The 21,363-nt window shown below is 37.4% G+C and overlaps 1 protein-coding gene across 1 annotated transcript; it reads left to right on the top strand.

Annotated features, from left to right (window-relative positions):
• Window positions 1-10,362: 10,362 nt before the first annotated feature.
• LOC109032958 (maltase A3) lies at window positions 10,363-20,260 on the top strand. The gene is made up of 10 exons (XM_019045317.2): window positions 10,363-10,675; window positions 11,604-11,783; window positions 13,142-13,299; window positions 14,534-14,662; window positions 15,539-15,774; window positions 16,500-16,695; window positions 17,540-17,780; window positions 18,238-18,433; window positions 19,210-19,350; window positions 20,055-20,260. Exons 1-10 carry the CDS (start codon window positions 10,528-10,530, stop codon window positions 20,224-20,226), a joined length of 1,797 nt encoding a protein of 598 aa, XP_018900862.2. The 5' UTR covers window positions 10,363-10,527; the 3' UTR covers window positions 20,227-20,260.
• Window positions 20,261-21,363: the final 1,103 nt, after the last annotated feature.

Consider the following 21,363-nt stretch of genomic DNA (forward strand, 5'->3'; position numbering starts at 1 on the left):
TTTTTTCTTGTGCTTCAAACGCTGGAAAGAAGAGATAAATATTTTTTACCTTCGGCAGAAAAATGCATTTGGAACCAACAAAATACATAGATCGAGTAGAGTGTTATTTTTTTAACAAATGAAATAAAGTTTGGTTCCTTCCATAAAATTCTAGTAAGACTTTTTTAAACAGACGACTGTCACTTAATAGGTATCTTGGTCCTCGCAAAAAGTGAGCTCTCCTAAGAAAAAAAGGAAGATTTTTAAAACTATAGAATTTAGGTAGGGTCCCCAGAAAGTTAGAAATGTCTGATCAGGTTGTTCTTGCACTTTGTTTAATGCCTACTTACACTTGTATTTATTTATTTTTTTAAAAAATAATCATTTGTTGATTTCTGGGAATGAAGGCAATGAGTGACAATGAGTTATTTTGTGCTGTAACCTCATTCTCTTGAAAATACATCTGTAGTTGTCAGTAATATAATTGTTTAAAAGTTTTGCCTTTATACATTCAAATATTTGCCCTCATTCTCCCATTAATTCTGGAAGCTCTCTTTTGCTGATAATTTAAGAGCATTAATAATTTCAGTTCTATTGAAAGAATTTATGATGGGATCTAAAAATGGGCTCAGTGCAATATGTACATTTTTCTTCTTGTGGCATTTCTTAGATCCATGTAAAGTTGAAAAAAAAAGAAAGAAAAAAAAGCAAAGCTCTGTGAATTTTTTTATGGGTGTGAATTCAATCATTCCAAAACTTCCAAGATAACTTAAGTCAGTTAGAAATTGGCTAAAATTCTTATATTTTGCCAGCGGAAAAAATTGCCTAAATCAAGAGTTTCTAACAAGCAATGATCATCTCAATAAAGATGACTGTTTGTTTTATAGTAATCTACAGGTAGCATTGAGAAGTGCCTCTGAAAGTGAGATAATATACAATTTAATCATTTACTACAACTTTTTGCGAGGGACTTCAACTGGATTAAAACTGTTCTGAAAGCTCATCTACTTTGTCCTATTCGAGCTAAAATAATAGTAATTTCTCAGTACCTATTTTATAGTAGGGACAGCCTAATCTAGATTACAATCACAAAAATATGTGTTAGATAGTGTCAAATTTTAGATGTTTCTCAAAAAAATTTTAACTTTGTCAAATTCAAGTTAGTTGCAATAAACTAGTTCATAGTTGAACAAATAGTTATTAAGCGGATCCTTTTTTCTGTAAATATTAGAGGTTGTAAGAGTTTTACTTCTTCTTGTTACTGTCTTTGAAATACCTCTTCGACAAGTACATTTTTCCAGTTCGTTAAATAATGAGGTCTTCAACCCTTTGAAACTGTACACTGTAGCAATGTTGTGAATCCAAATAATTCTGAAATAAATGTCCTGGTGAGAAAATTCATAACTGTACTTAATAAGGGTCATCTTAAAATCTTTTACGTACATATAGCTCTAAATTATCTTGGTATCAGATGTGCACTAAGTGCCAATATAAATTGACAGGAAAGATTCAAACGTATAATTTATTTCAGCAAAGCGTCTACACCTATCTACCTACTGAAAATTTCATCAGGTTCATTCAACTAAATTTAATTTTATAAATCATTCATTGATGGATTTTCTGTGAAAACTTTTTTTGTACCCTTTCAAATTAAAATGACCGCAAATGTTTCAGATTCTGAATAAGTTAAACAGAGAGTAGGTAGGTATGTAAGTATGCAACTTAAAATAGATTTCTCTAATTTCTTTCAATTTTGGGGAAAACCTCTTTCAAACTCTGATACTTTAAAATATGTGCCAAAAAATTGTGTTTAAATAGAAAACTGGACTTTTCCCTGTCCTTTTACTGGACTAAATACTCAAAATCAAAGATCCAAAGATAAGGTTTACTATTCATCTTTTCCCTAAGTTTTCGAGTTGTGTCAGCTCTTAAAAGAGCTGCTTAAATACTTGCACAAATTATTTATTGCAGCTTCCTCAAGTAGCTCTAAACCGTGATTTTAAAGACCAAATCTTTCTGGAAAAGTTTCTTCTCTTTTCTTTTTTGCCATCAGAAATGGTGAGTCGGTCAAGAAAAATATTCAAAAACTAGAAATGAGCTATTGGATAGCAATAATTAAGTTACTTCTTTGTGCAGATGCAATTTTACCCACGTGCCCGAATACCTAGAACATCCTAACCGTATCTATCAAGTGTGTTCGAATTTTTAATCGCAATAGCCCCTAAAATCATCAAAGCTTCATAAATTTGAGCTTAGATAAAAAGTCACAGGTACTGACATTCAAAAGGGATTCATCATGAATAATTTCAATTATCTGTCTTTTGAATGAGTAAAAACACTGACCTTGTTTAGATACTTAAACATTTTGAAATTTTAAACACGTAATTGAGAAGAGAGGTTCAATAACTGCAGTAAGAACCTTTTCAATATTAAATTTTGGATTTCAGTTCATCAAAAAACATAAGTGCACCAAAGAAAACACAGAAAGATTTTTTTCTTTTTACAAAGGATTTTTGAAGTTAAGAATTAGACTTTTTTGGTTTGTTTTGTTTATCTAACTCATTTCATCTGCCATAAGGCATGTGCTCTCATTACATCAGAACTTAAGATTTTAAGAAAAATGGCCTAAAGATAGTAACCTAAAGTATGAGAGTCTTACCTTATGCTTACCTTTACCTCCTCAAAAGTTTTTACCCAGTACAATGTATTACTCTCTCTCAAAGAGACCTAAGTAGACCCTGCTCCACATAAGTTTACCCGTTTTATATGCCTGCCCTGATAGCAAAAAAGTAAGCATATTAAAAGGATAAGCTTATCTGAAAGGGTGTTCATAAACATCGTTTTTTCAAATACAGAGATAAATTTATGAAAAGTAGGTAGGTATCTAATCAGTTACAAACTCGATGTACTGAATGAAATCACATATACATATGTCTGTTTACGCAGAAAAATATTGCTTCCCCTTATTGTTGTTAGGTGCATACTCATAACAATTTCCTACATACCTATGTGTTAGTTAAAATAAAGAAATTTATCGAACAGTCGAAAAATTGGGGAATATCCAACTATTATAGAATTACTTACTCATAAACTTTAAATTGAAGTAAGTTTTAGTGGCAACTGCCAAGGAAGGATGAACAAAAAATTTGATGTTAAACTGCTCAATTACTAGTGATGTAGTTTCATTAAGTCCAGTTTTAAATGTTAATTGTGTATAGTTTTAAAGTATGATGATATAGGTATCTATTGTAAATAACTGATTAAAAATTACTATGTTATTTTATCCTCGATGTAGCTAGAAAGCCTTCTTTAATTGAACGACCCTCTTTCTTTTTCTTTTCCTTATTTGCAGAAACATGATTCATTCTCTTGTGATGATCAAAACTTCTCGACTTTGATCTTCAAAGGAGAGCCATGAAAAGAAGGAAAAGAGAAAGAGACAGGATTGAAAAAATGTAAAGTTAAATGAACTAAGTTATTATTTATATCATTTCTATTATTATTTTTATTTTAATTATAATTATTATCATTATTATAATTAATATTATGACTATTAATTATTATAATTATGATCATTATTACAAACTTGTTGTTGTCTTATTTATATTTATAAAAATATATAACAAAATTTACATTACAGATTTAAAGTGCTGAGTTTTGTTTCAATCCATGCCCTGATGTCACAGTATTTCATCATCAAAAATAACCCTAGATGCGTGACGACTGTTAAAACAACTTTTATAGTGCTCATAAACCGAAGAAAAATTCGGTCGAATCGTATAGCATTATCACCGATAAAATATATTTGCAATCTACACCATTTTGCAATATTGCCACTATGCTACGCGACTCATCCGAATTTCGAGGATTTCATGTTAAGCACTATTTTAAACACAACGTAGAAAACCCAAGTGAACTAACAACCACAGCCGTGCGTTGTGCGTAAGAAAACCAGAGCGCCTGCAATTTTGTGTGTATGCAACACGGACATCCTGAGACCACGAATAGTTGCATCCACACCTGGTCAATGAAAAAGCCTCAGCGCCTTTCGCTTTTTCCGCTTGTGTGCACTAACTTAATCTGCTGTCCTACGGAAAAACGACGAATGAGCCTTCAGAAGTTGCCACATTTCCTTCAATAAAAACCGAATTCAGTGGGAAAATTTTGAATTTTTTCCTCCAAATGTTTTTGGTAATTCTGTTCGCATTTTGATGTAAAATATTCGAAAATTTCAAGGTAAAATATGAATGACTCCTCAAAAATACATGTTTGATCCAAGGAAAGGCAGCTCTCAAATCTGCCGTGCTAAGCAAGAACGCCGTAAATCCATCAAGATTTTCCCTCGTCGTTTGGAACTTAACACTTTATAAAATAAAAACTGTTTTGCCCACGCACCTCAAATTTTCAGGTTGAGTTCTTGGTAATATTTGAAAAAAATTCTGTAAAAACATTGTCCCAAGGTACACATGTTTTTCTGCTACGATACATTTTTTCCAAAAAATGTAAAATGGCGTTTACGGTGTTTTTGCGTTGCACGGCAGAAACGTTCATACGGTGTTTTTCCTTAGCACGGTAGTGATGCGTCACTCATTGCATTAATGCGTCGTTGTTACTCGAAGATAAGGAGATTGAGTATGCAAACACATCGAAATGCATGTAAACAAAATGGAGACCATTTAGTATTCATGCGGTCATTATTCGCCTGCCCGTATCGGAAATCACACTTTTAACCTTTATCTGAATCCTCTCATTTAATTTACCTCAAAAGATGTAAAATCCCTATTCTACTAATTATTTACCATTTTCCGTATATAACAGCGATGCCATATAGTGCAATTTGCCGGACCGTCATCGGAAAAAACGAGCGGCCTACTGACTTATCGTGATCATTGCTTTTGGAAGGTGACAAGTTTTATAGCATTTAAAATTCCCTTGAATTTCCAGAAATTTTGAATAGAAAAATCCCCGACTTTTCCTCGGCTTTTCAGTGTATTTTTGGCATGGTCTTTGCAGGGCCGGATTTGCCTACTTGCCGCCCATGGGTCGCCTGTATTTTGACGCCCCTTCTCATTCGTTTTGAAACATCTATACGAGCAGTGAATACATCAAGTGAACGTGCCAGAAGAGGAGGGGTGCATAAGACAAGTTTACTCGCATGAGGCACATTTTTTGTGAAAACCCTGTCACCACTTGCAAAAGTTCACGGAACTTTGCTCGAAAAGTAAGTTCCGTGAACCTATCCCTGTGGGGACAAGGCCTTTCATTATTGAGAAAAGAACGAAAAAATTGTGAAAGAATAAACATGAATGTGGTTTGATGATTTTAATTTCCGCTACCGCGCCAACCGCGCTGTGTTTAGCGCAATGCGTGAAGTATCCGGACAGTCTTGTAGGCGCTATGCGTTTCACGCGCCGACCGCCGCTGACCACACTATTTTTGACGCAATGCGTGAAGTATTCATGCAGTCATGTAGGCACTATGAGTTTCACGCCAACCGCTGCGGACCGCACTACGTTTTACACAATGCGTGAAGTATTCGTGGAGTCTTGTAGGCACTAATATGTCTTTCATGCTGAACGGCGCGCCGAGGGCTTCTCCTTTCCATCCATCTCAAGTCCTCGTCATCATTGCTCTCTACGCCGCGCCGCTCCGGGCCAAATTTCGTGTTTGGTTTCTCTCTTGACTTCCGTCTCTTGCATAACCGAAAGACAAACAAATTAGAAATAACTATACTTTAACTGTCAGGAAATGAGAGATTTTTTCGCCTTTTCTCGTTTGTAATTTTTTTTCTGAATCAGATTTTTTTCACGATAGCTACATTTGAAAAAATTACAACATTTGCCGCCCCCTAAATCTGCCGCCATGGGCCGCGGCCCATGTGGCCATCCCCTAATTCCGGCCCTGGATGAATAATTCTAGTCACGAACAATTCTAAGCGTCAGGCACCGTTTGCGGAAATTCATATAACCGTTTGGTCAACATAAAACTTAAATTCTCCATGATATTTTGTATTCGATAGTAGAAGATTTGGTTCGAAATTTAAAGTTGTACAGTTGGATTGTTTCTCATGGAAGAGATGAAATAAGACCGGAAATTTTGAAACACCGCAAGGGAGATACGTGGTTTCGCACTTCTGTCGGTGCGATACGGACGTCCATCAGGGATAAATAGTTGCATCAAGTCCCCGTCACCGCCGACCAACGCGTCTGTCGATCGAATCAACTACAAGTAGTATGAGCAGGGAGTCAAAACGCCTTCAATTTTTGAACGCAATACGGACATCCGTCGAGGTTGTATAGTTGTATCAAGGCGCCGTAGCAAGCGCGTCCCATTGTTTATCGTTACAGACGAATATAAGTTGAGAGAGGAATGTCATAATGCCTTCAATTTTATACATTCATATTTTTGGGCAAAATGAGAGACGACGTTGCTCCATTTGCGACGTTGCAGACTTCCTTAGAATTTTTTTTTGGAGAAGCTGGTCAACATGAAACTTAAATTCTCCATGATATTTCGTCTTCTATAGCAGAAGATTTGGTTCGAAATTTAAAGTCGTAAAGTTGGATTGTTTCTCATGGAAGAGATGAAATAAGACCGGAAATTTTGAAACACCGCAATGGAGATACGTGGTTTCGTACTTCAGTCGGTGCGATACGGACATCCATCAAGTTTAAATATTTGCATCAAGTCCCCGTCACCGCCGACCAACGGGTGTTTCGATCGAATCAACTACAAGTAGTATGAGCAGGGAGTCAAAACGCCTTCAATTTTTGAACGCAATACGGACATCCGTCGAGGTTGTATAGTTGTATCAAGGCTTATTGTATTGTATAAAGCTCTTATTGAATGCCACACGGGCATCCGTCGAGCTCGAAGATTTGTGTCTACTCGCTGTTATCAACGCGTCGGCTTGTTAATCGACCGCTAAAGACAAGTGCAGATATTGCAAAGAAAAAATGAGGCACTCAGGCTCTTGCAAATCCAAAACGAATATCCACCTACCATATGATTTGTCTCATCCATTCCCTTCGGAACAAGTGAGATTTCGGTAGCTAGACACTTAACCCAATTTTTTTTACCCTATACCTAGTTTGGCCAACTGATTTAATCCAAGTTTATACTTCGGCTGTGTTGCTCACCGAGCCCTTTAAGCACCTCTACAAATTTTTATTTTTTGGGGGAGCATAATGATACTATTTTTCAATTCTAAGGGGGCCAGGCCCCCCCTGGAACTCCTTCTTCGTTTGTTTATGGCAAAGGAGTTGAAACATGAGCCGTTGAAGGCGAGGATGCCCAGACTGGAGACTCTTAGCATCTGACGACGGAAGAAAATGAACCGCAGTTACTAAAAATATCCTTCTGCACTGAAAATCTTGAAAGTAGATAGACATTTTCCAAGAAGTATACTTTTTTGAAAATTTAAGAAGAATTCTACAGTGCCCCAGCGTGTTTTTGAAAATTTATTCACCTTTTGCGAAGTTTTTAGGGTAAATGTTTCACTTTTTCATACGAAACAAGGGTTGCATGTGAATTCGGAGTGGTTTTTCATGTGCAGCACAGGGTCCCCTCCGGGCCCGGGCCCCGGTACCCAGCGACCCAGTACCCCCCCTTTGTGGCGGGCCTGCTCCTTAGTTGCCAGGTGGGCGGCCCCCGGCTTTGGCCCCCTAGGGGCCAGGGGGGCGACCCCCGCCTTTGGCTCCTTAGTTGTCAGGTTGGCGGCCCCCGGCTTGGTCTCCTTAGGGGCCAGGGGGGCGGCCCCCGGCTTAGGATCCTTAGGGGCCAGGTTGGCAGCCCCCGGCTTTGGCTCCCTAAGAACATCGAATGATATTGCTGTAATGCGTACCCCGTTGCCTGATGTCAATGATTCGCCTTCAAATGGCCGGGTATGCAAAATGACTGCCTTGAAGCACGAATAGTGGTATCAGAATTTTGCATTCAGTTTACGGATTGATTTGAAGGCGCTCTTCTGTATCCATTGTGAGTGGCCTTGTGCAATGGGGTTGACCAAAAAGTTCATAATTTTTGGTTTTTAATAGAGCCGCATATTCGAAAAATGCTGAGGATTATTTTGTTGGAAGAAATAATAAGATTGTGTTTGGTCTCTACGTCCTATTTCAAAGAAGAGAGCGCAGGCGGCTCGATCAGATTGTGTATTTTATTCTCTTGTTTCGGTAATCGTATATTTTGAAGCGAAACTGAAAGAGTCGCCGTTTAAAAGAGCTTAACTTACTGAAAAGTGGTTGTGAATTTAAAAAGTTTCGCACGGATAAAATGAGCTTTCTTTGATTACCTGTGAATAATCAAAATTGAAGAAAAGGTACTTTGTCCACTGGTCCATTAGGGAAGCGTGAAACATGATGGACGGAGCATCGATGACCAACTAAATCTTATCTGATAAGGAATTTTAAGTGTGAAACCCTTTTTTCAGTCTTTAATTGATCCAAATCTACCAACAAGTTTAAAACACTAATTGCAAAAATGCGTATCTCCTGATGAAGTGTCGATTCTTAGTGCCAAAAACACGAATCTCGGCATTTCTGCCGTATTTTCTAACGGTTCGAGAAAGTATTGAAACTGCTGATGGAGTTTGAAAAAACATCTTATTCTTGCTATCCTCTACCCTGATTGTTTAGTCAGTAATTTTTTTTCTCATTAATTTTTTCACAAACATTCTCAGGTATTATTTATTCGGTTGCAGGCAATTAGTAATCGCCGGCAAATTGCAATCTATTCGTGTTTAACCAAAAAAAAAAAAAAATGGTTTTAATGTGTTAAAACGAGATTGGAAGTAGGGATTATTATGCTTTGAATTCAAACATACGTTAGCCCTTTCCTCTTGGATACATGGTGCCAGCTAGCACACTCGCGAGTTCGTTATATGTCATCAATAATCTGTGTTAGGTTCGGTTAAGCAACTAAACTAACTCCTTGGCAAAGCGGAGAGTATCGTTGGATTTGAAGGCGTAAAGAAATCTTTACTATATCGATGTTATCGTAATTACAATTTGACGAATTGACAAGTACGGAGCTTGTAAATTGCCGGTGATTGCTGACTCCCTGCGACTTATACACTGATAAAGATTTCAGAGATATTTATTTCCATCTTTATAAGTTTACATGTACTTTTCTCTCTTCTAATCAGCATGTGTCTTTCTTTTTGGTTTCTGGTGCATCCCTCGGAATTTTTGGATTCAAAAATCGCTGATCTTCCTGGACAACGCAAATCGTCAATTAAAAAATTGGGATCGTTCCATTAAACGGGACACTTTATTCACTTAACTGAATCTTTAAATTAACTGGAAACTCAAAACCACAAATCCAACTCAACCGAAAATCTGATCTAACCCTGCTAACCAAAACTTTACTCAATCGGTGATTTTACCCACCGGAAACTCAAATCAATCGACCAATCGTCCGGCCGAATTTTACTTGACCGGAAATCGAAAATCTTAATTTCTACTTTACTGGAAATGTGCCCCAATCGAAATCTTGACTCAACTGGAAATCGGCCCGACCGGAAATGTGTTCAAACCCAAAATTTGGTTGTTCTCAGATGGAAAATAACCAATTTCAATACCAATATATCATTGATATTCCTAAAAAATCGCAACAATTCGATATAAGGCGATTGATATATCGACTCGTTAACGTTAAAAATCGATTCTACAAGAAAAAATACGTAGGTGTCGGTGTACTACAGTCATATTAGGTGCATTTAGTCATCCATGAATCAAAAATGAACAATTTCAATCTCAAAAAATCGTCGATTTTCCGTAAAGAATCTTAAAAATCGATATAACCGATCGATTTATCGACTCGTCAACATTAAAACTCGATTTTGCGTGTAAAAATAACAGCGATAACAACCCCGTAAACACATCAATTCAACAAAAAAATAGCGAAAAATAAGGCCGAAGTTTGACCCCTTTGCCCCCCCCCCCCCCGTAACTCGAAAACGGTTCCTACACTCATCTTGAAATTTTTTTCTGAGTTTTCTGTTATTATAAGCTTCCACTTAAACCTTGGTTCGATGGTTGAATCGAATACCGAAAAAGGGGCGAGATTTTGGGAGGCTCTTTCAGACACCTACAAATTGTCCACATGAGATACACAACACCATCGAGAGGTTGTCGAAAGTTGATTTAATTTTAGTTTTTGCACGCAAATGTTTTATCTCCACGAGACAAATATAGAAAAAAAATCACGTCGTCTATACCTGTTAGTTACGTCTACCTAGATCAAAAACTGATCAAGCAAGACTTCCCCTCACTCAGATTTGAGCACTTTGAAATCTTTTAATCCGCTTATCGACAACTGTTTACTTTGATGTTTTTTCTTCGAGAAAAAATATCTAAAACTTAACCACATCCAGCGCGATGAATTGAGAGCAAGTAATCGACTTTCAATGTTTATTCCTCTCTTACAGCGAGTGTTACTAAAATTGAATTAAATGGAACATGAGAAATAAGTCTTTAAATTTCTTCGGAACTAAACAAGAAAATTGGCAAGCGTAATTAAAAAATATTGCTACATTTTTCGACGCTAAAAATGTTCCAAATTCTGTGCTCGTGGTTGTTGCTTGTTGGTCCAAACTCATTGTCAGCAGAATTGGATTGGTGGGAAACTTCTGTAATTTACCAAATATTCCCTTGGTCATTCAAGGACTCAAATGGAGACGGCATTGGTGATTTGAACGGTAATTTTCTCTCTATATCAATATTCTATTGACGTACTTTCAATGGTTCAATGAAATAAAAACATTTTTTTTTTTTCAGATTGATGGCTGAGGTCAAAAAATGCGGAACTTCGATTGTGACGTAGAACAAATTGCAGCTCATGTTCTATTTCTTAAAAAAAATTTAATCTTTTTTTAGACGTTTTGCGTGAATTTTTTCAATCATTCAAAAATGTTTGTTGACAATTTTGCGGATATATTTTGAGTGCGGCTTCCTTTTTTTTAAAAAAAAAAAAATGAAATAAATAAAAAAAACAGAAGTGGAGATTATGAAATGGTGAAATTAAGGATTTATACAATTTAATTAGGATTTTTATACATTTATATTTTTTTTGACCTTCCCTTTGGTTCCGTGGAGGATTCCACATCCTGACTACTTTTCTAGTACAGGGTCACTTTTGTGGTAACGATTGATTTGGCTCCAGTTACAGTGCAGTTTCTAATTGTCACCATAAAAAAGTAACATATTATACGAAACATGTAGGTCGGTAGTTCGTGGAATCCGCACAATGAGCATTGTAAAAACGACGAGACTCCCCTTCTTGTTAACCATTGAAATGTGATCACATCACTAAAATCAAGAAATGAGATAAACAAATGAAGAAAGAATAATTGATGAACTGTGTAAGTATAGAATGGCTCTTGGTCAAAATGTTGCAAGATAAGGAATAGCGCGTTGCGAATTGATTCAAATTCGATCAAATATTTTTCAACGATTTAAAAAAAAAAAATTAATACGTGTCAATAATAATTGCAATTCGTTGATGGGCAGAACCATTTTTTTCTGAAAGACGCCTTGCTCTTTTCTTTTAAACTTGGTTAAATTAGTCATATAGATAAAAATTGAAACGCTAAAATAAAATGAGATGCTAAATCTTCAAATTAACAGGAATATACGAGAAACTAGACTACATTAAAGATTTAGGGGTTGACGTTGTGTGGATCCAGCCGGTTTATAGATCTCCGATGATTGACATGGGCTACGATCCTATTTCCATGCGAGAAATTGACCCGATTTTTGGGACGTTGGACGATATGAAAAGACTGATTCAAGGAGCGCACGAAAGGGGTGAGTTTTAGAGGCATTTTTAAAGTTGAGGAAAGAAGAGAGTTTTAGAACTAAAATTCTTATCATAAACAAAACAAGTTATGTTTTGACCATGGACTTCTCTAAGTCATTCATAAATACGGGGCTTATAACCCTATAATTGCGCTACTATGGGCCTATTGCAAACTTTTGCTAGAGCAAAAATAAGAGTTATTCCTTATAGATAATGAAAAAATTAAACACTAAAAGTGGCCTGAACTGTATATAACAAGGTGGAGAAATGGTGCTGGGTCCACACCATTTCGCGGGGAAACAAAGCCAAGAAAATACCAAAAATTAGAATTAGAGTCAAAATTACATTTTTTGAACTCCCCGCGAAATGGTGTGGACGAAGCACTATTTCTCCGGACCTTCTTTTAGACAATGTCTCAAAAATTACGATGAACGCATCGGCAAACTCTGAAATGCACACCTAACTTCAAAATCTGCGAGAGAAGTTTGCGTTTTTTTTTAAGATTCCCGCTTTAAACATGATACTACAGCACAGGTGAACATTTCGTTAGAGGAGTCGTTCCACTCAATCCCTGCTCAACATGGCTAACGCTTTCGCGCCCCAGTTGAGGAGAGCACAAGGTCAATCTAGGTGGATATCTATCAACACGAAAAAAATGACAAATGTAAACACGCCGATTGTTATCAGGTGGTTAGAAGTTAGAATAATCGTCCCGGTCACATTTATTTTGGCGGATTGGCGTTGGTTATGTTGAATATTGCGTAGTATCCTTGTGAGCAGGGGTTGGATGGAATGACTCCTCTAACGAAATGTTCATCTGTGCCGTGGTATCTTTTTTGAGGCAGGAAGCTCGAAAAAACGCAAATTTCTTACGCAAATTGTGGAGTAAGGAGTGCATTCCAGATTTTGCCGATGCGCTCATCGTGATTTTTGAGACACTTTCCATGAGTAACAACTCTTATTTTTGCTCTAGCAAAAGTATGCAACAGGCCTATCAATATTACACATCACATTACATTTTTTCATTAAATTATGTTCTTCTCTGTTCTTCAAATCCATTTCCTTCAAGAAAACAAAGGCCTTCTTTTATTCAAAATTTGAAAAACACACATTAGATCAAGCAGTTGGAGTAGGTTTATTTAAAATAAAATTCAACCCCGTTGCTTTGTCTGTAAATCTTATTATAGAATTTTTCGCTAATTTTATATTATTATCGTTTTTGTTTGAGATTTTCCTTTAATTCAATTTTTTACGAAAAACAGTGGTCACGTGTGCAATCATAGAATGATTATTTGATTTAAGTGTAGTGCACCACGTTATCTTTATACCGCACACTATTTACCTTTTGTTTCCATGATGGTTGCAGATTTGAAGGTATTGATGGATTTTGTGCCAAATCACACGAGCAACGAGAGTGAGTGGTTTAAACGCTCCGTGGAGCGAGAAGAACCTTACACGGATTACTTTATTTGGCACGATGGCAGACCCGTCAATAACACCCACAGAGTTGAACCAAATAATTGGGTCAGTATAGATTGAAGATTCATCAATTTATTCATGATTTTATCATATTAAGATTGACAAAAATTTTTGGGGTTGGCGTAGATTCATAATTCATCAGTTTGCACATCATGCGCTTGTATTGGGATGACACAAGGGATTTCCTCAACCGCCAATCCTTCGATACGTAACAGTAGAGGCAATTAGCATTCGCCAGTGATTTGCAAGCTGCATGTCCCCTAGTTATTCAAAAATAAACATTGACATGATCGAATATTCCAGCTGTAAAGAACTTCAAAGGCTCGATCCTTGTTCGGAGCGCCTGCGGTTTCCTGAGATACTCTCCTCTTTGCCACGGAGCTAGTTTAGTTGCCTATTTGAACTAAACCCAACTGTAAGGTCACTGGCTTCATTACATGCGCGCGCGTGCGAGTATGCGCCACAGTAACCGCAGTTTACATGCAGTAAATCAGAATTAAAACGTCGAATACAATACCAGACATAATAATTAGTCATATTTTCTTGTCTCTTGCTTTCATTTTTCTATTTATCATGTCATTGGTAAGAAAAATGCATAAACGAATCTGAGAAAAGATAAAACTTTACAAGATGCGAAATGTTTTGAAACGTTCTCGACAGCTGGCAAAGGAAATGGTCTCCTAATCGAAAAACGTATCTACGGTGAAACTCCCAAACCACGTATCTGAGGTGTTTTAGAAACTCTGCTTCTGCTTTATTTTTTAAAATTTAAACAAATCTATATCATACTTTAAAATTTTCACAGAATTTTCGTCGCGCATAGAAGAAAAATCACAGCAGTTTTTCAGACATGTCTTTGAATTGTTTTCCATTTAAACAATGAAGTGTGACAGGAAGTCTCCTGAGTCGCAAACCGAGGTACGTGGTTTAGATGTGGGAGTTTTACTGTCGATATGAATAATCATATCGACTGTTTTTAATTGAATTGATAAATAGGTTGTGAGCTCTTTTGCTCATGTATTTTGCCAACAGAGAAAGTAAATTTGTACAATAATCCATCAATTTTAAACCCTGGAAATGGCCAGATTAGGGTTTTAAATAGCTTTTTCTCAATTTTTTTTAATATGTTGTTTTTTTTTTTGTCTAATTTTAAACATTGCATCGTAAGACCTCCGTTTTGCTCTGAAATTTTGATTTCTTTTGGACTGAGGTCTCTTTTCCCGTTAGCGTTCTCACGTATATTGTCAAAAGTATAGCGGCTATGATTTGTGTAATGCAGATAAGTCAATTTACCGATCACAGTGCATGGACTTGGAACGATAAACGACAGCAGTACTATTTTCACCATTTTAGCGAAGAGCAACCTGATTTGAACTTACGTAATCCAAAAGTTCAAGGAGAATTGGAGGTACGTGAAGTATATCTACTTTGTTACCTACAGTGAGATGCATTTATGAACTCTTCTAAAATGGAGTAAAATGCTTTACGAAGGAAATCTAACGCTTCCATGAACTCAATGAGCTCAACTTCACCTCACAGCCAGGTTGGCCTGGTGTTCAGTGCGTGTGACTCCAGGTTAAAAGGTTCCGGGTTTAAATCATGATAGTGTTGCGTTAGATTTTCGCAAAACTATAGAAAGTGAATCTGAAGAGACAGATTCCATTCGGCCTGAAATCTTTTAATAATTTGAAAAGTCCAGAGCATGGATGCACTTATCCATTGATGTCTAAGGACAATTAATAGAGACTAGATTTGAATGTAGATTTCTGACGGAATGTAAGACATTAGGCCAGTAGAGAAAGATTACAAATTTTCCGTGATTCCGCAATTGGATTCTTATACTTATGACTCATAACTAAAGCAAGCTATTTTTTTAACGGGTCGCACATTTTCTTCAATAATAGGAATGATCTAATTTCCGTTTTTACTTGCAAAATTCATATATTTTTATCTTTTTCTTCTTCTTTCACAATCGACAAGGGACTAGCCCTGTTTTTTCAGGACATCCAGTATCGAGCGCAATAAATTAACTATATAAATATTAAAAATCTAAAAATCGCTAAAAATTAAGGACGCGTCAAATCAATAGAAACATCATGAAATCTTCAATCATCATCCAGAGAGGATCCCCCCTTTGTGCCTGTCTCTTATATAGGCGGTCGTAATAGGTAATCTTTTCTCTAAGGGTTGGTATATTTTTATGGACATCCATATTATCACCTTTCCTCACAGATTTCGCATTATAAAATTTTCCATGAGGAGTAACATGTTATGTTTGTCACAGAGCCTGCTCAGATTTTGGTTGGACCTGGGGGCGGATGGTTTCCGTGTAGATGCGGTTCCGTATTTTTTCGAAGCGGCTCATTTGCGAGATGAACCGGAGATCAATGATACTGACATTTCGAGTAACTTTTATAAAAGATTGCATATCTACACCATGCGTCAACCAGAAAATCTTCAAATTTTGCAGTCATGGCGAGAGTTTTTGGACTCGTATAAAAAAAAAGATGGTATAACCAGGTATGGATTCAAATTCTTAAATCGTGGTTTTTATTTCATGGTTGAATCTAAGTAAAAAAAAATCCTTTAATCTTCTAGATGCGTTCAGGGGTGGGTCAGCAGGCTGATTGTTGAGACTGATAGACAATGCGATAGACAAAGAAAACAAAAGGAGTATCGAGCGTCCCTATTGATTGGAATGGGTAGTTCTTCTACTAAGGGAGAAAATGATGCTGAGAGTACAGACTCTTGAAAACATTGACAAGAAAAAATACTCTTGATTCAATCAGATTTTTGCTTAGATCAAAAGGAAATCCGATCAAATTAAGAGGCTTGGTTCTTGATTTAAGCAAAATTCCGATTGAATCAAGAGTATTTTTTCTTGTCGATGTTCTTAAGAGTCTGGACTCTAGATCCAATGTGCTTTTTTTCTCAGTGTATTCCTGATTTTTGGCTGATGTATTTTTCCTTGAAAGAGGCAGTGACCGATGCCAATAAGTAGGAAGCCCCCCCTCCTCGTTGCTCCTGACTTTCCAAAAGAATGTTCAACACCTTTTTGGATTGGTCGCGATGTGACCTATTGGCTCGCAAAGCGAGTGATCGGGGGTCCACGGGGCGGAGCCCCCCGGAAAGCGAAGAGCGAAGCGAGCTGAAGCAGCTACTTTTCGATAAGAGTCCTTACTAATTTTCTTGTGAGATAATGAGTACAATCCATTTATTTGTTTTTTAAACCACACAACTTTCAGACTTTTAGCCGTTGAGGATACTGGACCGATGGAAGGTATAATCCCATTATTTGGAAATGAATCTCATCCGGCGGCCCACTTTCCTTTTAACTATGGCCTACTCTACCTTGATTACACAATGAATGTTACCGTGTTGGATAAAACAATTCATGATTTGGTCGATCAACTACCAATCAATCGTTTACCCAACTGGATGGTAAGAACCCACGTAAAAAATAATGACAGATACTGAGATAATCTTTGTTTCTGAATCTTAGAGGGACTCTCGCCGACCAATGTTCTCTGGGTCTTGTTTAAAAATAGGAATTCCAAAAGACTATTAACTATTTCAATTTTGAGGGGATGTTTATGACCCTTACTATATTGCAGATGAGTCCCTCAAAGCAAGAAATCAATTTTTATTTGTTCTTCAGCGCCGTTGGCCAAACAGTTTGAATTTTGAGGCACTCCGTAGAGAGGGATCTTGACGATGCTAGGTACAGGATATCTGCGTCTCTCTTACACCATTTTGCTTTAACAATGCTGCGCAGGGTTTTCATCTGCATTACTTCAATTTTATATAGATTTGACTTGGCTGCACAACCCCGAAATTGGCAACCGTAACTCCAAACCGGCCTCAACATTGACTTGTAGAGAAGCAACTTTAGTTGTTGGGAAAGTCGAGATTTGCGCCTCACGAGCCACTGCATATTTGAGACTTTAAGTCGCAGTTGAGCGACCTTTTTTTTAAATGTGAGCGTAGAATTCAGGTGGAGGCCAAGATATTTAGCGATAGTGTTGTTATAGGGATCTGAACTTCCCCTTAAAGTAAAGGAATGTGAGTAAACGGTCTATTAGTGAAAACAACTTCAACCAATTTAGACGCGTTAAGCTTGGTTTTGTCTTTTTTAGTCATTTGTTTATTTTGTTTAAATGTAACTGTGCATTAAGCCGTGCCTCCCTGTTGCTTCGAGACGATGCTAACCGAGAGTTTCGTCTGCATAAATGCCCAACTCTGGCACTGCTTGAAATCAAATACCCTATTTTTTTTCAATTTACAGACGGAATCCCACGATCTTTGGCGGATTAGCTCACGTTTCGGAACTGACGCTGTGGATTCCTTTAACATGTTAAATCTGCTTCTTCCGGGTTCTGCGTGTGTTTATTACGGCAGTGAGATAGGACTCGAGGAGAGTATGGTCAGGAAGGATCAAAGCACGAAAAATACCGCATTCGCAGTACTGCCTCTCAACCGAGACATAATCAGAGGACCCATGCCTTGGGACGATACTAAAAATGGAGGTAGGAGGATACCATTCCCCTCTTTTTCGTAATAAGAGAGATTCTTGGTTAAAAGATTTTAGGAAATTTGGAAAAGTATTTAGTTCATCTAGAAGAGACTTTTTTTTTTTTTCTTTCTTTTTTTTTTCGTAACTCGGGTTTAAGCAGCATTTTGGGAAAAGTGGTCAAGTTCTTCAACCCTACCGGAGAGAGAGCCAAGAGATCCTTCCGAATTTTTATCCCAATCATTTGGAACTTTGGTCGTACAAATAATAACGGTGGCTGTCAGCCCTGCATGTGCTTTTTACCACTCAACATCGAGGCTTTAGTTTGTTTTTTTCTCCGTTCTGGGTCCATCATAATCCTTTGTAAAAGCTTCCAACATCTTGCATTAAGCGCGTCGTTTAGTCCACGCCACAATTCTATGGAGCAGTTTAATTAAGGTTGCAGAGCAGTTGCATGTACCATTTTTTTGCAGGTTTCACAACAGCTAAAAAGCCGTGGTTGCCTCTAAGTTCAAGATACTGGCTAGAAAATGTGAAAAAACAAGTGCAGGAGCCGAAAAGTCATTTGAACATCTTCAAACGGCTTGCGGCATTAAGGAAAACGCCTATTGGAAGATATGGAGACCTGAAGACGCATGTAGTTAATACATGGACGTACCTGTTCACGAGGTTGGTATTCTGGGTACACCCATTTATTTTAGCAGCTGCTATGTACCTAATTTAGGGGTAAAATCTTAGCAACGTTCATAACATTCAGCATTTATAAGATGAATGTGTCCTCATTTGCGAAAAAATTAGCAATCACTGTCATCGAGGATCAACGAATAAGAGTGCAATGAGGATTATTTAATTGATAAATGGATTAATTTAATTAATTAATTTATGATTGATTGTATTTAAGCGAAAATCACATTGCTGAACAGTTCGAAAGTCTTGGTGAGGGCGCTGGTCATCATTGGCGGGGCCCCAAATCCTAAAATTTAATTGCCTCGTGACACCCGTTCAGGGCCTCTCAAAATCCGCCTTTTAGACTTCATTGATATGCACACTCATCAAGTTTCTTTGAAACTGCTCCTTGGCATTTTTATGAACTCCTTTACAGTTCCATGCGGACGGTTGAAACTTCCACAAACGGTGCGAAAAGATATTTCTGTGTTTGCATTAAAGAATTGTCTCAAAAGGTCATATTTTACATTCATAAAAGTCCGTAAGAAGTTAATCAATACCTCCGAAGACTCATGAAATTATGAACATTTCAAGCACGAGCAAATCCCTCATATAAAGTCCACGGGATTGGTCCATGATTTCAAATCAAAACCAAAATATATATCATCCAAAATGTACGGCTTATTCCATTACATTCTATAATTCTTAAATTATGTATTTTTGAAAACAACGAGAGAAATTTCTACATGATTAAGAAGAAATCATTCTTAATTCTGCAGGAGTGCCAACAATCATACCATTGCTGTTGTAATTAACCTTGGGTCAGAATCGGAGAAGATTTGTTCTGAAGATTCCAACTTTGGTCTACCTGAAATAATGTTCGTTCACACTGGAAGTTTAAATTCTGGCTTTGAGGCAGGGTGAGTCTAGTTAAATCATTTTTGAAATTTATTATAGCATACGATCTTATTCTGATTTCAAATTTTAACATGATTTTGTCGGATCATGTGGAAATTGTCCATACACTAAATTATATATTACACGTGTCATTTAAAAGTAAGTTTTCTTTTTTATTCCTTCTGAAAGTACAGAAGATGAATCGAAATGGTAAACTACGCTAAGATTTTGAAAATGCATTTAGAATTTTACAAGAAGCAAATTTACAGAGACTGCCATCCGCATCTGTGTGCCCGGCACCCACTGCAGCAGATTCCATTGCAGTTCGCAGGAGGGCTGAAAGCAAGGAGGGCGTAGTAAGGAAAGAGAGCCGAAAGCAAGGAGGGCTTTAAGGAAAGAGAGCTGAAAGCAAAGAAAAACCAAATGTTCTCTATCTTTTATTCTCAGCATCAATTATGATGTGCTAATTTGACAGTTATCCATCAACTAAATAGCCAGAAAATTAGTTTTTGTGGACCGATCTGCACTTTCAACGCATGTTAACCTTTTAGCACCTCTTGAATTGATAGTGATGGACCACAGGACAAGATAAGAAATAAACCACTAAAAGACTTGTTAATTGTTATCCCATCAAAATTTCACTCCAAAAAGAAAGTATTTTAAACAATTCAACTTTACCTTGCTCATGTTCACCCATGATACCTTTCAGTTGTATTACTCGTTTCAGGGAAAAAATCAGAGTTGTGAGCTCAAAGGTGCAATCTTGCGCGGAACTAAGGCCAAAAGCTGGTCTAGTGATGACAACTTACAGGAGCAATGGCATGGTATGGAGTTTAGCTCTATGGCATCTCCTCCTTGGAATTGGAGTGAGCACCCTCTGGCAATCAGGAATCTACTAATTCATCTTTAACAGTTAACACTCATCTCTACGTCGGCGTCACGGTCGGCATGGAAACGCATAGCGCCTGCAAGACTGCATGAATACTTCACGCATTGCGTCCAACACACGACGGCGGCGGTCAGCGGCAGTCGGCTTGAAACGCATAGCGCCTACAAGACTGCATGAATACTTCACGCATTGCGCCCAACGTAGTGCGGTCTCGGCGCGGCGGCGGAAGTTAAAATTATTAACCACATTTATGTTTGTTCTTATAATTTTTTCGTTCGTTTGTTATAAATGGAAGGCCTTGTCCAAACAGGGATGGGTTTACGGAACTGAACTTTCGCGCAAAGTTCCGTGAACTCTTGTTAGTGTTGACAGGGCTTTCACAAAAAATGTGCCCAACACGAGTAGACGCGTCTATTACACCCCTCCCCACCGGCACGTTCACTCGATGGTTTTTACAGATCGTATTCGATAGACCACACAGGTGAGATTATATTGATATCGATTGGTTCAATATGTAACAAGGTGGAGACATGGTGCTGGGTCCACATCATTTCGCGGGGAAAAACGAAGCCGAGAAGTTCCGAGTTAATATTCCAATGCAAACTGCCTGAGCTAAACACTCTCCCCCCTCAGTTTTGTACTGGTACTCATTAAAGTTAAATAAAATTATTTTTGACTCTAAGTATAATTTTGGAAATTTCTCGCGCGGCTTCGTTTTCCCCCGCGAAATGGTGTGGACCCAGCACCATTTCTCCACCTTGTTACATACAGTGTTCGGGCCACTTCTTAGTGTTATTTTCTCATTTGGTTCAATAAGTAAACACAACCTCAGAAGTCAATTTAGAAATCTGAGGTAACGGGTCTTTTGTGATCGAATTTTTTTTTTCTCTCGAGTATCAAATGGCAATGAAACAGTGAAATTGTTAGGAATGTTCTCATTTTCAACTTTTTCAAATTAAATCCAAAATTTTTAATTGAGGTTATGTTCTATTGTTTTGAACCCAACGATACATCGAACCACTATCGAATACGATCTATTGATGTTTCAAAACGAATGAGAAGGGGGCGGAAAAATTCAGGCGGCCCATGGGCAGCAAGTAGGTAAATCCGGCCATGGTCTAGACACCTCAAAATAGAAATGACGAAA

The sequence above is a fragment of the Bemisia tabaci genome, chromosome 7 (genome assembly GCF_918797505.1).
Source record: "Bemisia tabaci chromosome 7, PGI_BMITA_v3".
NCBI lineage: Eukaryota > Metazoa > Arthropoda > Insecta > Hemiptera > Aleyrodidae > Bemisia > Bemisia tabaci.